The 21,780-nt window shown below is 42.0% G+C and overlaps 1 protein-coding gene across 2 annotated transcripts in view; it reads left to right on the plus strand.

Moving 5' to 3' along the window:
• Positions 1-21,780, plus strand: part of RSRC1 (arginine and serine rich coiled-coil 1) — a 104,742-nt gene that overhangs the window by 21,004 nt on the left and 61,958 nt on the right. The window contains exon 3 of one of the 2 annotated variants that reach the window (XM_032698122.1): positions 1,881-2,057. The exons of the other annotated variant lie outside the window; for it this stretch is intronic. Coding sequence (XP_032554013.1) covers positions 1,881-2,057 — 177 coding nt within the window. The remainder of the gene's footprint in view (positions 1-1,880; positions 2,058-21,780) is intronic. 2 annotated transcript variants of the gene reach the window in all.

The following is a 21,780-nucleotide window of genomic DNA, read 5'->3' on the forward strand; positions in this document are numbered from 1 at the left end:
GAGAAATCAGGGTTACCTGGGAATGGTGAATTTGGGGCAGTGCTCTATAAATCTGTGCTGCCTCATCACAGTGAAACACCATCTTTGTGCCAACCAAAAAAATTAGATTTAATATCCAGAATCATTTCTTAGGTCAAAAATTCCTCTACCTGAGGGCTAAGAAGGAACGGATAAATTCGTGATGACATCCTAAAAACCCATTTTGGGACAGAAAAACTGTTTTCTCTGGTTAATAACACACCAGTCAGGGGTAATTTGATCTGCTGGACAAGTGTTAATAGTGGGACCAATAATTGGGGTTGTGGTGCTGCAAGGTGGCAGCTGCTGAGGGAAACCTGAGCCCAGGTTTGACCTCTGGGCCTGGGCTGGAGAGCTCCTGGCAGGAATAGGGACATTAACCCCCATGTGCTGGACAAATTCCAGGCTCAGGAACAACATTCTGCCCCAGTGTAATTTATGGCTTCATCTGGAGGCAGGATTTGCTTTTGCTCAGCCTATTGTTGAGTTTTATTAAGCAGTTGTTGCTTTTGAACCGGAGTGATTTTTTTTTTTCTGTGTGTGTGTGTGATTTGGCTTTTAAAGGCCTTGGGAGTTTTGCATTCCAAGAGGTGCTAAAGACATTTTTTTGACGCTGTTTTAAAAATTGTCCTTCCCCCAGTCCTCTCGTTTTTCCATGAGGTGCCATCAGAACTCCTATAGGATTGTGGAATCCCAGCATGGTTTGGGTTGGAAGGACCTTAAAGCCCATCCAGTTCCACCCCCTGCCATGGGCAGGGACACCTTCCACAGAGGTTGTTCAGATGTTCATTGGAATAAAAACTAACCCAAACTTGACTGGCTGTTTTCCCAAATACTCCTTTTTTGCTCATGTAGCATGGAAAAGGTGTATTGATCCATGATAAATTATTAAATAAAATTTAGAAACTCTTCCAAAAGAAATTCAGGAATAATGAAAAGGGTTTTTCAGATACATCTAGAAACAATCCTAATACTTCTTGATCTTTTTTTCAATGAAGTTTATCAGGAACAACATAAATTTATCCCAGAGGAATGGATAACATGGTTGAGAACGGAGTGTCCTATGTCCATGTAGGAACTCAACTGAGAAACCCAAGTTACAAGTCGTGGTAACCAAACCCCAAAGAGATGCACAAACCTCTGCACCTGTGGGCAGTTTGTTGCATTATTGGGCCTCCAGAGTTGGAATATTTTTATATTTATATAGTATTTTATATATATCTATATAATATTATATATATATATTTATATAATATATATAATTTTATATTTTCTAAGTTGACCAAGTCCAGCCATCAGGAGGTTGGTTTGGACCCATCACTTCAGGTTTTTCTGGGTCTTGTTGGAACAAAACAGTGATATTGGATTTAATATGTAAATGCACAGTAGCAGCTGTAAATTCTTTATTTTCCAAGCTGAACTGATTAGAACTCAAGAATTTAAAGTTTAATATTCCAAGAAAAATTCCCTTCCCTTCCCTTCCCTCCCCAAACCTTCCCTTCCCTCCCCAAACCTTCCCTTCCCTCCCCAAAACTCCAAGATTAATTTGTTGATGGATGAATCCTATGTAGTATGGTTTAAGTTATTTTATATATTTCTATATATGATATATATATATTACATTTTATATTCTTCCTTCAAAGTAGAAGCAATGCTTTCTTTCCCCCTTTAGATAAATGGACAGTTTCAAAGCATTAAATGACTGAATATATTGCATTATTAACGTGTTATATTTATTAAATGCAGTATGTTATCATTAAATCATGGAATGTGTGACGTGGTTGGGTCAGATAACAGCTCTGACGTGCAGTGGCAGTGGCAGGGGGTGGTGGCTGGGCTCTGACCCTGTGGCTTTGGTGCAGGTCCAGGTCCAGAGGCCGGCAGCGTTCCTACAGCCGGAGCAGCGAGAGGTCCGGCCACAGGAGGACCCACAGCGGCTCCCGGGAGAGGGAGCGGCGCAAGGGCAGGGACAAGGACAAGGACAAAGCCAAGGACAAGGGCAAAGGGAAGGACAAGGAGATTTATGGCACCAAGTCCGGGTAAGTGAAGTGAGAAGTGATTGAATGGTAACGAGAACCAGGCGACGGGTCGGTGTCGTTTTACCCCGGAATGATTTTCCCTTGTGTGATGGTTTTTTATGGGCTAAGGGGAAGTTCTTCAAAATGTTTGAATGGTGGGATTCTTAGGATTTCAAAATTATGGAATGGGACAATATTTCCCACTAAAGGATGGTTTAATTTACAATTTTTTCCCCACCCTGTGAGGGTGGTGAGGCCCTGGCACAGGTTGCCCAGAGAGGCTGTGGCTGCCCCATCCCTGGGAGTGTCCAAGGCCAGGTTGGACAGGGCTTGGAGCAACCTGGGCTGGTGGGAAGTGTCCCTGCCCATGACAGGGGAGTGGCACTGGATGATCTTTAAGGTCCTTCCAACCCAAACCAGTCTGGGCTTTGGGGTGTGAGAGGTTTTCCAGGCTCTGTGTAGAAGCTCATCTCAAATCCCATTGGATTTGGATCCCACTGAACAGTGTCCCAGAGGATCCTGCTGGGCTCTAGGTCCTTTTAGAACAAGGATCAATAGGAAGGAGCTGCAGGAGGAACACAATGCCCAGACAACATTTTTTTAGGCGAGCAATTAATTTCTATATTTTGATAACTTACAAAATTGCCCAATTTTGGGTTGTTCCCAGGGGAATTGGGACAAAGGGTACAAATTGATATAGAAACACTTTGTGCCCTCAGTCCTTTCCCTCTGAGCTCAGGGGCTGACTTTGGACAAGGATTTCTGCCTTGGAGCACAATCAGACTGCAGAGTGAACCATACCTGGCTGGGGCTGATATCATCTGTGCTTCATAAACTTTTCTGAGGGGGCACAACATGTTTTCCAGTTTAATCAAATGCTGATCAAAGTGTGTCTGTGCCGAGAATATGGATCTGAGCAGCTTTGCCCCTTTATTTGTTATTTGTGATTTGGAAGATTGAGGCTTTATCAGCACCACTTCAGTGTTTGGGAAAGGCTTTGCAAAGCCACATGTTTGAATACAGAGGAGACAAATCCCTTTGATGGGGTTGTTATTTGAAATTTGTCTATGAAATATTCTGTTATTGACCACAGAGAGAGAATTAACTGTAGGAACAAAGAGAGTTTCTCTTTGCCTTGTTTGTGCTCCAGGAAAATGAGGTGTTTTCCAGTTGTGTTTTTGTCAGAGGCTTCCTCAGGCCTCCCAAGCTCTCCTTGTTCTTCCCCTGCATCATTTATTTATGTATCTATTTTCTTTTTGGGTGAAAAGCGTGGAAAAGAAAAGATCCCCTTGGCCGGGTAAACTCACCTGTCCTTGAGTTATGGATGTAGAGGGAGGAGGATGGTGGAACACAAACTGAGGGAATTTCTTGTCTGTTGACTTCTGGAACTTTCCCTGTGTCCCCTGCAGCAGCAGGGAGATTCCATGGTTAAGTTGGATCCAGTTTGAACAGGAAAAAACCCAAGTATTTTATTTTTCCTCCTGGCCTATTCTGCTATAACCAACACAGCGATGGTGCTGCTTTTCCAAATTATTATTCCCATTTCTTTCCTGCTCTGAAGTATGAGGAAGAAATGAAATCCCTGTCAGGTGCAGGTTTGGATGTGAAATACTGAGAGGAATCAACTGGAGATGACTGTCCACGTGAATGAATTTCTAGATCCAGTGTCTAAATCACCACTGAAAGTATCTCATCACTCTCCAGAGCCTCTCCAGAACCTCCAACATCAGGAATCTGTAGAGGAAACAATCCTCTGACCTCTGTGCTTGGAGTAGATCCTTCCTCAAAGGCACATCAAGGACCAGGTCTAGTTTTCAGTTTAAATTTATAGCTGTTTGGAATGTATTTATTCAAAATAGCCACTTTAAAGCTATAATGAAGATCATCCCAGAGCCAGATTGTGAGAAGATGGAACATAAATTCTCGGGTGCTGCTTGACTTTATAGTTTAACTTTGCATAAAAGAAGGTATTTCAGTTTGGCAGCACTGCAGGTTATCTGAGAGTTGTTGTATATTTGGGACTTTACTGTTCCTCTGGAGTGGAGAATCAAACTGCAGGTTTTTAATTAAGGAGAAAAATGGTTTTATTTGTTTGGGGCTCATATAAACCAATGATTGTCTTTTCTGTGCCTGGCTTGTGTTTGTAGATGTGAGGGGGAAAGGCTTGTGTTTGATTTTTAATTTGGGGTGACTTTAGATTCTCTCAAGGTAGATCTTGTCTTCACAGGAAACATCTCAAGAGGGATTTGAAGAGTAGAAAAGGAAAATTACTAAAAAAAAATTGTTCTGGTCATTGTCCTTTGGCATTCTCCATTTCAGTGGTGATTCTTTAACTGCGAGCACTGAACTTCTGGTCTGTTGGAGATGTTTTAGCAGTTCTGTGGAGATGGGCTGTGTTACTCCTCCCTTCTCCCAGTCTGAAGTGGTTTAAGGGATGTGCTGTTTGTGCAGCCCTGATGGAGGGTTATGGCTGGGAAGCTCATGGACAGCACCTGATGGTACCTGGGCACCAATCCTGGTGTGAAGAGCAGCCTGTCGAGCTTTGGGAGAGTTTTGTGCTCACTTGAAAGGTAAAGCAGCACAGCCTGGGAAATGTTCCTGAACACAGAATTGATCCACCTTTCAGATGATCAGGATTGTTTCATTTCCAGGGAAGACTCTTTGCACAGTAAAGCTGCTGACAGGCAGGTAGCAGGAAATGTTCTTAACTAGTTCACAGTCAGCTCCTGCAGTGCTGCTTTTTTTTCCTTCCATTTTGCAAGTCATCCCAACTGCCCAGTTTGCTTTGGTTTCCTCTCATCCTGCATGTTCAACCTGTGCTCCCCCTTTCTGTGTGTGTTCTGGCAGTGCATGGCAGAGAGAGCTTTATTACCTGGAAGGCTATAAAAAAGAATCAATCTGTGATATGGCTCTTTCTCAACAACAACTGCTGGCAGCATGTCCAAAGCAAAAGCACGTCCTGGCCTCTCAACCTTTTCTGTTCCCCCAGTCCCCCAGCCAGGTTTGCAATCCCATTTCTGTGTCTGTGATATGAATATTGGTCCCTGGTGGTTCCCCATGGCTGCAGGAGGATGCTGTGCCTGTCATTGCCTTGCACCACTGTTACACACCAGATTTTGTGCTGGTGCTCCTGCTCTGTCCCTGGCACACACAAGGGGGGACTTTCCTCTTCCCGGGGAAGTTTAACAAGTTAATCGAGTTGTTACCACACCTTTGTAATTTGGACAGAGCTCTTTGCATTTACTGATACATTATGAAGTGTTATAGATGGAGTTGATAAAATAAGGACTGATATACATTCTGTGATGAATTATCTTCGTCTCTGCAAAACTTTCTGATGCATAATCGACATCTGATGTCTGGTTTTTACTGATAAATTTTAGTCTAGTGATTTTTTTTTTATTAAATTTTTGTTTGAAAGACCCAAAACTTTACTGTTCTGCATTCTGCCAGAATAGTTGATCTGTCCCTACATTTGACTGTCCCAGTCCCTGTTTTTCTTCTCTCGGTTTTGATTTTCTTCCCCTGCAAAATGAATCTTTTGGAAGAGGATGAACTCTGGGCTGAAGCAAAAACATGAGTGGCATTGATTAGAAAAGGTCACTGAATGAAAGGGGAAGAGCTTTGTCTCTGCATCCAAGGAATGGGACAGGTTGGGATGAATTTCCCTTTTCCAGAAGGGAGTAGTAAATCTCATGTTAGACTTTTGCTATGGGGTTTTGATTGATTATGGGAAAATTAGTCATAGTCTTCCTGGACTTATGTACTTACGAGTTTTTGACTTAAAAAAAACACTAAAAACTTGTTTATTAGTTGGTAAAGCTGAATGTGATGTTTGTGTGAGCCATTGAATTTTGATGTTTGAAGTCTTGATTAGCTTAAAAGAAAATGCAAGTTCTGGCAATGTGAGACACTTTTCATAAGGCTCCTCGTTCACTGTGGGATTGGGAGGAAAAGCTACTCAAAGCTTGCTGGCTTTACATAATTTTGCTGGATTTATGGGTTTCATCGTTGCTTCTGCGTAGTGGAATTTTGGATTACTGGTTCAAGTGATTTTGACAATTTTTAATGGAATAAATTAAGAGCAGCTTCTCAGTTGTTATGAGAAAAGAAGTGGTGACCCATTAATCAAACCTGACCAGTTTAATTTCTGATACTTGGCGAGGTCATTGATGCATTTGGGCATTAACTGGTTCACAGCTTCTGAAATCCTTGGACAGATCCCAGGATCCCAGAAAGGATTGGATTGGAAGGGAATTTAAAGGTTATCTTGTCCCACCCCCTGCCATGGGCAGGGACACCTTCCACTAGCCCAGGTTGCTCCAAGGCCCATCCAGCCTGACCTTGGACATTTCCAGGGATCCAGGGGCAGCCACAGCTTCTCTGGGCAACCTGTGCCAGGGCCTCCCCACCCTCACAGGGAACAATTTCTTCCCAATATCCCATCTAACCATGTTCTTTGTCATATGAAGCCATTCCCCCTTTTCCTGTCAATATTACAGCACTGAAAAGTTTGTTGTTAAAATATAATCCTAACTTTTCCCTTTAATTCCATCATTAAGTCTTTAAAGCTGCACTGAGGTCCCTCTGTGTAGGCCCCTTTTCCCAGTGGCACATCCCCAAAGCCCTTGGAGTTTGATTCCCATGCTCAGTGCCCGGGAAGGTTCCATGGATGGGACATGGGTGGTCAGTGCCTGTTGATGAGCTTTTTGTTGCTTGGCTTAAGATGTCAGGAGTAAATTGGGAATATTGGACTTTTCGGAGCTGCCGGCAGTCAGACACTCCTGGAGCTTGGCACGGCAGTATTTTTGCCTTCCCTCTTCCCACACTGTGCAGTGGGAAGACATTTATGGTAATTTGGCCTCATTTGCATACAGGTTCTGGAGTGGGGGGTGCTCAGGACTCCTGTGTGGTGCGTGCCGGGATCAAAGCGGGGCCGTGGGAGCGCCGTGGTCTGACACCGACGGGGGGCTGTTGTTTGCATGAAACATTTATCACACTCCCAGCCTGGCAGCGGGAAACCCTGCGCTGGGATAACGTGTTTTCATGCAAAATTGATTGGAAAAGACAATTGGAGAGGCTTTGCTGCCTTTCCCCGGTGGTGGAGGGAAGGGTTTGACCGGGGGAAGGTTCCTGGGCCACATTTGGGGTTTGGGTCACGCTGAGCTGCCAAGAGTTTGGCTGTAAAGAAACAAATAAAAACATCTTAAAATGGTTTATTCTCAGCAATTGCTTCGATAGGTCCCGTGAATGTTCTTTTTGTTTTGATTCTCTTGGGTTTTAACAACAGTTGGGACCAGTTATGGTCCCATAACTAAGGGATAGGTTAATATTTGTAAATTCAGCACTGACTTAATGGTGGGGACTAATACATTAAATTTCTTAATAGTTCCATGAACATCAACTCTTGTATTTAAGACTATTTGCTAAGAAAGTTAGGAATTATTATTAGAATATATAAAAATAATATATATTTCTCTATAATTATATTATAATATAATTATATTATTAATAATATACCAATGCTATAGAATTAGTAATATATAATTAATACATAATCGATAATACATAATTAATATATATTATTAAATTATATATTAATATCATGTAATGAAATATATTAATTATATATTATATATTAATAGTAATACTATATTTATATATAATTATATATAAAATATATAACATCTTTGCAGTATAAACCACTTTTTTTTAAACAAAACTGATTAATTGATAGCATACTTCTTAGAGTAAAGCAGGATTGATTATTCATATTTAGTGGAAGGTGTCTCTGCCCATGGCAGGGGGTGGAACTGGATGAGCTTCAAGGTCTTTTCCAACCCAAACCATTCCAAGATATTGGAAGTTGCTGGCTCTGGGCACTAAATCTGAGGTGTTTCAGCTGCTTTTGGAGACTGAGAATAACTTTCTTGTTTCAAAGTGTATGAAATTAGTACATTTTCTTCCAGAGTTTGGTTATTGGAAAATAGTTCTAACGTGCAAGGAATCTGCAACTGCTGTTTGTTAATGTAAAGACTTGCAAAAGACTTGCAAAAAAAGCTTTCTGTAAATAAAGAGGACTTAAAAATTGATTACTCTCTAGCTCTGTTTTATCTTTCATGGAAAGAATCTCTTTTATCACCTGCCTCCTGCCATGGCCCTGAAAAAGGGTTTTGCCAGCAGGGAAAAATGAGAGGTGGGTCTGCCCCTGGTGCTGTTATTTCTGAATGCTTTTTAGCCTGAATAGGATTGAGGATACTGCACAAAATTTTCCTAAAGCTCCCTGACTGAAAGAGTTGGAGCCATGGTGGTTTAAGGTTATATGAGAAGCAGTGTTGTGGGTGGGAAAAAGAATATTTCTCTTTCAGACCAACTGGTGTCCAGCCATTTCCTTTGACTCCCTGTGGGCTTTGGAGGATCTTTAAGATGTATTGTCATGGCAGAGGAGTTACTTACCCAGAATAAAAGCAAAATGCCTCTTCTATTTATTTATTTATTCATTCATTCATTCTACCTGCTTTCACCTTCCTTTCTATCTCTAACCCAAAGGCAGTCCAAATATGAACATAACTAAAGAAGTCACCTTGTGCTTGTGGTGGGTCTCTGAGGTGAGGTTTCTGCAGACAGATTGAGTAACTTTGCCTTTCAAAATCCTTGTTGTCTGCTGGAAAAGGAGCTGGGTGGTTTGGGCTGTTCCCATCCAGGGATTCTGAGGAAGATTCCTGGGGGTATCCCGGACTCCGGGTGCCGAGGGCGCGTGTGAGCACTTTAAGGATGGGAGAAAAGGAGTTGATGAGCTTTGCTGGCAGAGGTGTTGAGGTGTTGAAGGCAGGAGGAAGCAGCTGAGAGGCCAGATGAGGACAGTTTCCTCTGCAGTAAGTCAGCCAAAGGCTAATGGGAAGCAGAGTGAGGGTTTTCCCTGGAAAGGACTGAGACCTCCAGATGCCCAGAGCAGCTCGAGGGTCACTTGCCTTTGACCGAGATTTGTTGCTATTGTTGTCTGAGCTGTGTTGGCCTTGTTTTTCTTTTTGTTTGCTAAAAATCCCCTTTTCCGACTCAAAAGCCTGGCCAGTTATTTAATGGGCTGTGAGGCAGCAGCATATGGGATGATTTCTTTTCTTTTCAGTACCAGACAGCTGGAAAACCCAGTGTGGATGGTACATGTCTGTAAAGTGTCCAGGAGGTGTCAGGGAACCTCTGAGGCTGGAAAATAAATAGATTTTAGCCCAGAGTAACAGTTTCATTTTCATTCACTAAAGTACTTTCTGTGCTTAGCACAAAAATCTGAGTTTTGTGTTCCAATTCTGTGGTTCAGACTGTCAGTTAGTGATGGTTGTTAGATGAGCTTCCCTGCTAAATTCGTGTACTATGTTGAGGGAATTATACTTCTCTGAATTTCCAGAAATAGGTTTTGGAATGCATTTGAAGGCAGTATCTTCAAAGACACACATTCTTTTTAAGCTGTTTAAAATTTTCCAAACTCTGCACTCCTTAAAACTGCCAGCCACCATGATTGTCCTTTTGTAAGGATATAATTTGCATTATCTTGGGTTTTTAGTGGAATCATTCCTGAAATACAGAGCATTCCTGCTTGGAAGGGTGTGTTGGTTGCCCACATGTGCAAACACCACAGGCTCTGAATGTAAACATGGAGTTTTGGGGGGTTTTTTGGTTTTTTTTTTTCCACCTTGCACTGTGAGAGCAGCTGACTATTGTTTTAATGGCCTCTCTTAATCTGTGCATGAGGAATCCAAAGGGAATGATCCAGAGCTGTGAAAATCCAGTTAGTGGGAGCTGTAATCTCTTTACTGGGTTTAAGGAGTTGGAGTGACACTGAGACACCCTGCAGATACTGAGCAGCAGAGATACAGTAATCACCTCGGCCGGGCTCTGCCCAACCTGCAACTAAACCCCCTTGTCCCAGCAAAAAACCAGGAGACCCCAGGAAAAACCAAACCCAACCCAACGGCCTCCTCAGAGCAAAACAACCCCATCCAAGACACATGCTATGCTAAGGTAAAATTGAATTTCACATTAAAGTATTAAACTCTTTGTTCCACCTTGTTTTTTGGGTAAAGAGTGCGTTTTCTGGAATGGAACTCGCCTGCTATGGGCATTATAAAGCATCCATTGCTTTTGATTGGGAAGGGAAGGAGGAGCATCTGTGCTTGAAAGAAGTATTTCTAATGCAGGTCTCATTTTGAATCTTTTTGTTATTTTGAATTGTAAAATAAGGTGAAAAACTTAAATGAAATCATCTAAATCGTTGATAAGTGACAGGACTAGAGGAAATGGTTTTAAATGGAGAGGGGAGAGATTTAGATTAGAGAAATTGTTCCCTGTGAGGGTGGTGAGGCCCTGGCACAGGTTGCCCAGAGAAGGTGTGGCTGCCCCATCCCTGGAAGTGTCCAAGGCCAGGCTGGAGCAACCTGGGCTAGTGGAAGGTGTCCCTGCCCATGGCAGGGGGTGGGACGAGATAACCTTTAAATTCCTTTCCAACCCAAGCCCTTCTGGGATTCCATGATTTGCTTCCAGGCTCTAGTTTCATCCTTGGTGTCTCCTGGTGGGAATGGGAAGATCCAGAGGAAGCGTTTTAACTGTGCTGGGGATTCTCCTGGATCCCGACTCGCTCCTCATCTGCTCCCAGCAGCTGAAGTTCTTGTAAGACAAGGCCCATTTAATGGTGAATTATGTTGGGAATGATTTCTTCCTGGGCTGAAATGGAAACACGAGCTCAGTCCATTCTCTCCAGATGGATTAAGGAATCGATCAGCGAGGGCTGACTTGGCTGCTCAGATCAGAACCTTTTGAGGCTGCTTAATGGGATCATGTCAGAGTGGGAAAAGGGGCTTTGCCATTGATTCTTCCAGGTGGACATTGCTCTGTACTTTGAAAAATATTATGAAAATACAGACAATGGATTTATAGGAGAGGGTTTAGCAGAGTGATGGGGAATGGGGGGGATGTGTCTGTCTCTGCCCTTTTCCTTTCTTATTTCCTCCTTTTTTCCACCTCGTTAAAGTAAAAACCTTCCTCTCCTGACCACGTGAAATAGTGTTTAAAAAACCTGGATGAAATCTTGGGTAACGTTGGCACATGAGTTTCTACTGGGATTTAATTTATGACAGGCCCTCTGTAAGTCAGGAGAATGAAGAGGGAAGAGGAGGAAGAGGTTTATATGGAGTGGGAGCCATTAAATCTTATTTCAAAGGTCACAATGTGTTTTGTATTGAGGAGGACAAAAGATTAAAATCCACCCATTAATTTGTTTAATAAACCAAACCACGCTTTAGACCCCAGAGCTTCTTGGAAGCTCTTTCCATGAGCTTTGGAGGTTAGATAACAGAACTCTGCTCTGGAGAAATATCTGTATTGAGATTAATTGGAAACATTGAAGGGTTTGCTTGCTTATTTTTAATAAGGTACAGATTAAAACACAGTTTAGAAATGAAAAATAGTCACAGAAGCCCAATGTTGAATGTTCCATATTGCACCATGTTAGCTTTCAAATGTTTTTCTCCTCCCCCCAACTCTCCTCAGTTGTATTTTCATCATGTAAAAGGCTGTAATATATAACTATAAAATCCTGACAGATTTTAGCTCTTGTTGCTGCATTTGAGTTCTGGCTTTTGGCAACTTTTCCTGGCACTGCAGTTCAGCTTTCAGTCCTTCTCAGTGGTGGAAAAGCTGTGGGATGAGCCCAGGACATGGGGGGTTCCTGGGTACCACTGCACATCCCTCTCCAGCCCATCAGTCTTGACTGTGACTCCAAACTGGGAGTGATCTGAAAGGGAACTTTGGGACTCAGTTGTGTGTGTCCAGCAGGGAAGGTGTTGGGAATTAGTGGGGACGAGTACAGACAAGATTTTCAAAAATATATTCTCCTTCAGTGCTTTTCAAAGCTCTGTCTTTTAAGCAATTCTGAAAATTTGCCTTGCCTTGGATAAATGATCCTTCCAGTAAGATCCTGCTACAGGGGAGCACTTCCCTTTTCCTTCCACAACACCTTCTCATGTGGATAATATGCAGGGAACACTTCTTTTAGGCGGTGTGGGAATAGACATTTTGGGAACACACATCTCATCTGAGCGTGGCAGTTCTCCCACATGATCCCAGAGATATTTCCTTCTGCCAGGAGAAATGAGGAGCTCAGTTTTCCGTGGAGCATCATCCTCCCTTTTCCTGGTGTGCCTTTAATCCCGCGCTGTGTTTGTGTAATGCAATAGAAATGTCGCTAACGTGATTAGACTTTTCTATCTTATTAGCTCCAATACTGAGCACAATAAAATGGAAAACTGTTTAAATGTTATGTTTAAGTGCTTGAGATAAGAGTTCTTGTAAATGAAATGTGATTACATTTCTGTAATAGATCTTCTCTGTCTGCTCGGACTTTGTTGAGCGATGTAATTCTTTGGGGATTGCTGGTTCCCAGTTTGATTTTTCTCTTTTTTTTTTTTTTTTTTTTAGAACTATTACACAGCAGACAATGAGCACAAATCTGTTGCAAACTCAGGGTTCCCAGTCTGAGGCAGCAAACCACGGCTCCCTAGTTTTCTTTGTGATAACCAATTTGAATTAAAGATAATTCCCCAACATCACCTTGAATTTCCATCTGTGTAACCCTGATGTTCTTAAGCGTTCTGCATTTACCTAATGCTCTGGGCTATTTTCCCTGAGCATGTATGGAAAACTGGGACTATCCTCCAACTGGAGATGATATGAATAACAATTGTTTACTGATCTTCCCCTGTATCTCCCTGGATAACCTGCAGCCTGCAAAGGCTGAGGAAGTGGCAGATAGCTTTTGTCATCCCTTATCCGGGCTGTACACTTGTAAGGAAGAGCAGGGATAATCGCCTAAATCTAATTAGGGGTTAAAAGAGGCCATGACTGTGATGTGGCAGTGAGACACCTTACTGTAGCAATCCTGTTTGCATTAGAAAAATAAGGTTGTCATATTGATTATTCAAATGAGCTTATATTGGCCATGGCTCAATGGCTGCGTCGCAGCTGAAGCACTCGCAGGTCCCAGCTTTTCAGAGCGGGCCCACGCTCGGAGCATATTTGATGTGCTGTCTTGTTTGCTCCTTTAAGGGGTTTAAAACCAGGGCTGGGGGAGTTTTGTGGTGAGGATGAAGGGTTTAAGTGACCACTGGAGAGGGGAGTGGAGCTTTGCTGAGTGGCTGTTAAAGGAAGGCCGATGAATCTGCTTCGCATCTTTTACGGAGTGAACGGATCTTGTTTGGGCGTTAATTGACGTTCAGTTCAAAGTCAAACACAGCTAAAAAGAGTCAAGTATTTGCATTCAGATCAATTCCACATCCGAGAGATGGAGAATTCCCTCGGCTCTGACTTTGGGGTCTGTGTTTTAATTGTTAAAAAATATCTACCTGGTACTGGGCTGTTTTGGCTCCTCAGATATTTCTGAGGACTTGGCTTTTTGTCCTTCAAAAGTCACGTCTGCTGATGTCCTGCAAGTGGATGAGGTGCTCCAGACAGTGCTGATTCCAGCCTTGCTCGTTCCTCACGACGGATGATGTGAGTGCCATACACGGACTGGGCAGGAAAGCCTTTAAAAGGACCAATTTTTAATTCTTTTAAATTTTTTTTTTGGTGCCCCAAGAAATATGTGCTAGGCTCTGTCAGATGTACAAAGACTGGACATTTTACTGATGTTTTATCCTTGCTTTGTGCAACTTCTGGCATTAAGATGTACAAGGAAGAGTCCACCTTAAATCCCACATATCAGACAGAGTTTGCAAATTTCTCTCCATAGTTTAAATGGTTTCACTTATTTTATGTAGAGTTTGAATGTGGTTGTTCACTTTGGGTGTTTGCAACGCTGTGTTTCTTCCTGCTGCTGGGTAAAAATACATATAGAGATAACTAAACTCTTTTTCCCTCTGTTGCACACAGGTACAAGGTTTTCAACTTGATTTTTAACTTTTTTGAGATGATTCTCCCAGTCTCTTCCGTTCTCTGCAGTTGGTGCTGGTGTAACAGTCACCCGTCCTAACAGCTGGGTGAGTGGAAGCCACAATGACCAGAGGAAGGCTATATATGTCTATATATTAATGTTATATGTTATTTCTTTACGTTGTTGGAACATCCTGACCTGTTTTAAGGGACTGGAAATTATTATGCGCAAACATTGCCGGAACTTTCCAGTATCTTGCTGGAACAGAAAGTTAAGCAGTGGCTTATCCTGTCACCCATTGTGTGAGAGGCCACTCGGTCCTGGGCATTGTGTTGAACCCCTGAATGTGTTTGATTTCTTGGAATGGTTCCAGTTTCTGGCTCTTCTTTGCAAGACACCGTAATCTTGTATATTAAAATTGCAACTTTCAGGCAAAACTGAAAATCTGGGAAAAGCCAATAGAGGAGACTTTTTTTTTTCCCAGCAATATCGATGTGCTGTTTCTGTAGCTCACTCTGTGATTTTGCACAGTCATTCTGTGTTATGAATTTATTATATTATTTTTATTTAAGCCTGACTTTAATCTCTTTCAGAGCACAGGCACTCAATGTTCTCCACCACCTTCTGATCATAGTTAGCAAATGATTAATCTTGTTCTGATTAACATCAGCAAGACTGTCTGGGATGCATTTCTTACAAAGAGGGAAATAAGAGGACTATGGGCAGTGTTGTAATAAAGTAGGGAAAAATCCTTAATTCTGGGAACACGCAGAGAGGTGAAATTTTCTGTTGATGAAGGGGTTGCTGCTGGAGTGGCTGCTCCTCTTTGAGAAGTGATAAAAGCTGGATTCCCACAGAACTGGGACGGGCTCTGGGACTGACTCTACCACCCTGAAGGTGTTGGCCTTACTTTGCTGTAAAAAAAGACATTTTCATGTAAACCAAACCCACTTTGGTGTTGTCTTAGAGCATCACTGCTTCATGAATGGTTGGACTCGATGACCTTGGAGGTCCTTTCCTACCTTAGTGATTCTGTGACAACTAGAGGAGGGTCAGGTTGGACATCAGGAGGAATTTTGTCACAGAAAGGATTGTCAGGCACTGGCAGGGGCTGCCCAGGGAGATTTGGAGTCCCCACTCCTGGAGGTGCCCAAGGAAGGCCTGGCCGTGGCACTCAGTGCTCTGGGCTGGGGGACAAGGTGGGGATGGGGCACAGGGGGGATCCATGGGCTGGGAGGGCTTTTCCAACCTCAGGGATTGCAGGAATTCCTTCCTGAGCAGCAGGTAGGTGAGTGCTGGAGGGGACATGTGACAGATAAAATCATTTCCACTGCAGAGTTCAGTGTCCACACAGAGGGGGGTCACTGGAGATTCCACATGTCTCCTCCCTAAAAGGTGTGAACTGAGGGGAGCTGAGCCAGGTACAGCTAAAAATACCTGGATTAAGGTGACTTTTATGGACCAACAGACATCCAACTCCAGCTTATTTCCCCAGAGAAGGCCAAAGAGCAATGCTGGGAACTTGGAGTTGACTTTGATGGGGACTGCAATTTGTTGGTTGGGTTTGTAACTCGAGGTGGTTGTTGGAGATTCGCTGGGTTTTTTGCAGATTAGTAATTCTTTTCTGGATCATCCACATTCCCAGGTCTTTCTATATGTTCTGTGACTCCTCTTAAAGGATCTGGCCACTGATTTGTTCAGAGTTTTTTTTGTAGAATGTTTCATTTCACCTCTAAGATTTGCAGGTACAACAGGAAATGCTGGTTTTAATCCTCAAGCTTCGAATTGCTTAAGATCCAAGTTTTCTTGGAGCCTACCATGTTCATGGTACTTAATTTCTTCAGGAATCTCTTGGCTTTATTTAAAAAAAAATAACCTTTGAGGGAAATCTTGGCTGTAGAACGAGACATGTTTTATATTTTTGTCCTTTTTTTTTTAAACCTAATTTTGGTCCAGTTGGTGGCAAATCAATAATGTGCAATACTAATATTTTTAATTTCATTGAAGAAATGCCAAAATCCAAAATGCTTAGCAAGGTTCTAGTGGGAGGTGTCCCAGGCTGTGGTGGGGGTTGGAACTGGATGGTCTTCAAGGTCCCTTCCAACCCAAACCACACTGGGATTCCGTGATTTCTGGTCTAGACACTGGACTTTCTCTGGGAAGTGCTGGGAATGAGAAGCGCCAAATAAAATAGGTGATGTTGGTTTTTCGTGGCAGTAAAAGATTAAAAGGATATTATTTAAAGCAAGAGAGTAAAATGAGTGAGACCAATGTGATGTGGTAACAACTTAATAGTGAAAGAAATGTGAAGCCTAAAGGAGGTTTTGGTGCAACTCAACGAACATGAAGAGTTCAGAGATAGTTTGAAGGTTTGGGGGTTTTTTTAGGCTATGACATTTTCTAAAAAAAACCCCATAAATTGGGATTTAGTGCCACTTGAAGATCTTTCTGTGTCCTCTTCTCACCACAACGTGTGGGACATCAAATTCTGGTGTTTTCAGCCCAGGCACATCCTGATTCCATCTGTTGCTTCTGGAATTCCTCTTGCAGAAGATATGCAATAAACACAAGGCCAAAAGCAATTTCAACATTGATTAATTGTTCTCAGATAATAACAGACTTGTATTTGATGTAGTCAGAGGCCATTGCAAATTACTGGAGAAAGAAAGGACAAATAACCAAGGTACAGAGCGATTGGTGTTGGGTGTCTAGAGCTTCTGTGCAATTAGGAGAGAGTTAATTGCTCCTGGATTCCAGAGAACTCGTGGCCTTGTGAGATAATTGAGGAATGAGCCTGTTCCCACAATCCCCACGGGGCTGTTTTAGGTTCAAATCCTCTGACTTGGTCCAAGCGCAGCAGATTTTTTTTGGGGGCGACTCTGAAGGTCTTTATTCTTGAATTCTGAAATATTGAGATCAAGATGCACTTGAGTTTCTGACCCTTGTTATTCTGAGTATTTGAAGGTGCTCTTACAGCCTTTGGTGGTTTGGTGCCCACAGGTGGCCAGCCTTCTTTTGGACTGAGTGCTGTAAAAACCAAGGTGGGCACTGCTGTGCATGGAACCACTTCAGTGATCCCTGTCCATCTCCTCTTCTCCCTGACTGCAGTTTAGCTGGAATGAGTTTGATTTGGGTTTTTTTCCCCTCACCTTTTCATTACTTTTAAAGCATTTTCAGGTGATTTTTGTCACTGTCTGTTAGGCTTGGGTTTGGTCAGATGTGCTTGAGACTTGGAATGAATTTTTATTTTCATTTGATTTTGATGAAATGTTATTTCTTTCCCTTTATTTGTGGCCAAGGAACTAATTTCCTCTCAAGCCTGAACAACTTTACCTTTGTAAATTGTACAAATTTCTCTTGCAACACAGCCCAACGTGGAAGTTGTCAGGAGGAGATACAACTTCCTTACTGGAAGTTAGACTGGATTCTTGGAATGACTGTTTTACAGAAACCAAGAGACTTCCAAAGGTTTTCCTTAGGGCTACATTGAGTTGTGATTAAAAAAAAAAAAAAAAAAAAGTTTAATTGTGAAATAAAGCCTGAAACTCAAAGCTTTTATGACCAGAAACTCTAAAAACTCTCTTAACTGAGGGAGTTGAGGAGAGAAAAACTAAATATTCTGAGATCAAGTAGATCTTTTCAGGAGAAGGAAAATTTTTACCTTGTCTAGGAATGGAAAGCTGTCTGACATTTCAACATATTTGAAACATTTAGAGTCTATTCCAAGTGTCCCTCAGGGAGGGAAATTCAGGCCGGATGAGAGAATGTCGAGGGATGAAACCAAAGGACCAAACCTGACTGCAGGGACACAAGGAGGGGCAGTGGGAAAACATTTCCAGTGGTGAGGCCTAAAAAAGCTCGAGGTTTTTGGGCTAAAATTGGATCAAATGCAGTCCCAGGCAGTGGAATTTCAGCCAAGTGGTGCTTTGTGGGGTCCTCTGAGCTGAGCATGGTCCCCAGAGTGCTGCTCTGGCCTTAATGTCATAATGGAAATGTGGAACTACCTTTCTTTGGTCTTTGGCTTTAAAATCTGTGTGTCCTGGGGCTGCTGGGTCATCCTGGTCCTTCACCTGAGCTGTGGAAATCAATCAGTTGTTGGTTTATTGTTACTTGTTTTAATTAGTTGTTTGTTTTCCAGCAGTGCCAGGGTCCTGCTGCTGCTGCTGCTGGAGAGGAAGGAACCACATCCCAACTTGCTCCTGGCTTGTTCTGGGACTCCCTCAGTCTCACCTAAAACCCTGACCTGCTCTTTGAAATCCATCTGGCACTTCCTGTTCATTTCAGCTCCAAGTGCAGCATCTTTTGCTCCTTCAAGGACCTTCCAAGGTCTTTCAAGGTCCTCCCGAAGTGTGGGAACTTTTAATTTTTATTTTATATTCTTTATTTTCAGGAAGCAGAGACAGTGGGGCAGCAAAACCAACTGTTTTAGTGCTACATAGATAAAGGCATATCAGGTTTGGGTTTGTTACTCTGTCGTTTGTTTTTTTTTAATTATAAGAACATCTCTGTGTTTAAAACCTTTGAAGAAACTTGTGAAGTGCAAAGAACAAAACCAAAGCTGATAAATTCTGGTGTTTAGATTTCTCATAAAAGAAACCCTTAATTTAAAGGAGTATTTGCCTGAGGGGCAGATGGAAGGAGTTTGTCTGACTTGTAGTGATGGGTTATAAAAACAATCAAAAATCTAAGTTATGCAAATAGGATAAGAAGTGATGGGTGAGGTGAGTCCCTGAGTTTGAGAAAAGTGATTTTGCTGATTAAAAAAATAAAGTAAAAATGTGTACAGCTGTCTTTGCCATTGGTTATGGATAACAGACCCAAGGCTAGAGAAGCTGAACTCAGTTCAGATATTAAATACAGATATTAACTTTGTTCTGGGGGATTAAAGAAAGAAAGGAATTAAAAAGATTTGTGATTTGTTTCCCAAGTTAATATAAAAACTTTAAATTGCCACTGTAGAATCACTGAGGTTGGAAAAGACCTCCAAGTTCATTAAGTCCAACCTTTCAATATGAATATTCAGTAACAGAATGAGCATCTGCACAATATAACCAAGGTTTTATCTCACAATATGAATTTCGAGCAATGAGCCAGAGCAAGAAGTGTTTTATTCACAGAGATTGATAAAAAGTTGGGTGCCAGCAAATAAGTTTTGAATACTTAATAAAGTTCTGTAAGATTTTTCTCCTTTTGGGAAGAGTTCACAGCGCAGTCTTAAAAAATAATAACAAATAATGAATCCAGATCAATTGGAGATTGCCTGGTTTCAGAGGCAGAATGCCTTTAATTGGTAACTTTATTTTGATTGAATATTTAATGAGGAACTGGTTAATGTTTCCCTAAGCAGAATTTTCATGAGCATTTACTATTTTTTGACCAGTTTCTACTGAATTCAGGCAGAGATGGAGCCGTTCAAACACGGTGCTGTCTCAGTGTGGTGTAAAGTATTTACCAGAGATTATTCCAGAACTTGGTTAACGTGCACAGATAGTTCAAAAAAAAACCCAACCCCAACTAACCCCAAACTAAACAGGCTTGAGGTTTCCTTGTGGGATTTTTTTTTTTTTTTATCACCAGACTGAGGGCCTGAAGGAATAGAGGAAGTGAATGGCCACCAATGTATCCAAATATCTCATTTTGCCTCCGAGCAAGTGCCGGCAGATAAATGCCCATAAAGGGATTTCTTCCTTAAGCCCCATGGATTTTTTTTTTTTTTTTTTGCAACTTTTTGTGCGAGTTAGAAATGAAAACCATTCATCCAGTGCCCCAAAGAAGGGCCTTATTGAATGGAATAACAGTGTAATGTACCATTGAAGGCAGGATTGAAAGTGATTATCTTGTTAACTCTTGACAGTTCCCGCCAGCTTGAAATAGAACTGGCAGCTTGATTTGCAAATGAATTAGAGCTTTTTCATTTGCTGCCAGGATCATCTTTTTATATTCTGATATGACAGATGCTATGTTCCAGCCCTTTGTTTCCCCTCACTTTCCTACTTGCAAACCAAAAACAAAAGATTACGATAGTCGTTTTATTTGCATCTTTTTCTCTGGGAGTTTTATTCTTTGTCTGGAAGTTTTTAAGCTCCGATTTTTTTTTGTTGTTGTTGTTGTTGTCGTCGGAGAATGGCATTGTTCCCGTGGAATAAAATTTCATTAGGTTAAGTACAGTAGTAATTGGGTGAATGAGGGGGATTTAGAAGCTTTCAGAAAATGGAAAATTGATTGTAGTCAAATTGTTTTAGTGCTTAGAACATTTGAATTTCCTCCCTGCCTTGCACTCGCGGTGGATATTCCTCAGTTCCGCGAACGGGGGGTGGAAACTCTCCCGGTTCCAATATTTATCCTGCCAGTATGCAAATAGAAATACATGTGTAATTAGTTCCAGGCTTAATGCTGATCAACTGTGTTTATATTCCAGAGCCATCCAAACACAGATGGGAAGGTGCTGGGTATGATAATTACTGTGCACTCTTTCTATGTTCCTCATTAACCTGTAACACTCGCTACTAGTCCGGAGAGTTTTTCCTGTAGTTGTGCCTCCCAACATTAAAACTTGCTGGGCTTTGTTTAATATTCAGCCCAGCGTTCTGGGCATTTACAAAGCTGGGCTTTTTGCTACTTTTCTAATCTGTTTTGTACTTTGAGGCTAATTAGCAACACTTCCGACCAGCACCGATGGCCGTGCTGGAAATGTTTTCCTCCACTTTCACCTACAGGATGTGTTTTAATTGAATATCTACCAAATAATATTACAGAGAAGGTAAACCAGGCCAAAGTTGTCTAATTTATTTGAGGCTGGTTAACACAGACAGTGACATTCCAAAGCCTGATGCTTCATCATTTGTGTTTGCTGGGAATGCAAACGGGGATGGACGAGGTTTGGCTCCTCGGGAAGGGAACCCTGAGCCTGGAACAGGAGAGCAAAACCCACCCAACCAAAACCCAGGGGGGAAAAAGCAACCAAACCTTGCTCTGTGGGTGAAAGCTCCAAGGAAAACTGAGGGAAAAAAACAACCAAATCCCACTCCGCATGAAAACTCCAAGGAAAATTCGGGGCAAATGCCAACCAAACCCCACTCCACGGATGAAAACTCCCAGGAGTTGCATGTTCTGAGGTCCTTGCCAGGTTTAGTGAGGGGTGGCTTGAACTGGCCTCCAGGATAAAGAAATCTGCTTTGGTAATTCCTGGTATTCCCATATCTGACCTGAAGTCTTGATAAAGCCCAGTCAGGAGATTTTGGGGAGTTGTTTTGGCTCTTGTTTATCTGAGAAATGCATACAAAGGAAAGGAATATTTTTGTAGGGTCTGTTTGGAAATACTGATTCTATCTCTGGTTTTCCCCCCTCTGTTTAGCTTCAGTATTTATTTCAGTTGCATAAAATCTTGGATTTTACTCTGTCAGTCGGGGTTATATATAAATATATATTTCCCCCTCTTGAATATTTGATAGGGTCTCTTGGGTAGCGATTTTCCTTCTCTCTAGGATAACATATTATGGAAATTGTTTCACCTTGTGTCCTGTTTGAAGTCCCTGGTTTTAGCATGATTCAATTTACCTTTCATTATATTCCACTGAGTTCCTCGGCAGTCCCAAGTTATTCCGATGTGTTTGTGGAGGGGGTGACTCCTGCTTTTCTTCCTGCTTTTTCTAAGTGACCTTCATATGATCTCCTTGAGTCTTTATGGCATTTAAATTTATTAGTAATTGGCCAAACCTCTTAGTGCTTTTTCCTGACAGGAGTGAGGGGTCCACTGAGCCAACTACCACCAGCTTTGGGGGCTTTCCAGGATGTTTTCCTGATATTTTGAAGCTGATATTAAGAAAG

This window comes from Chiroxiphia lanceolata, chromosome 10, assembly GCF_009829145.1.
Source record: "Chiroxiphia lanceolata isolate bChiLan1 chromosome 10, bChiLan1.pri, whole genome shotgun sequence".
NCBI classification, from domain to species: Eukaryota; Metazoa; Chordata; class Aves; order Passeriformes; family Pipridae; genus Chiroxiphia; species Chiroxiphia lanceolata.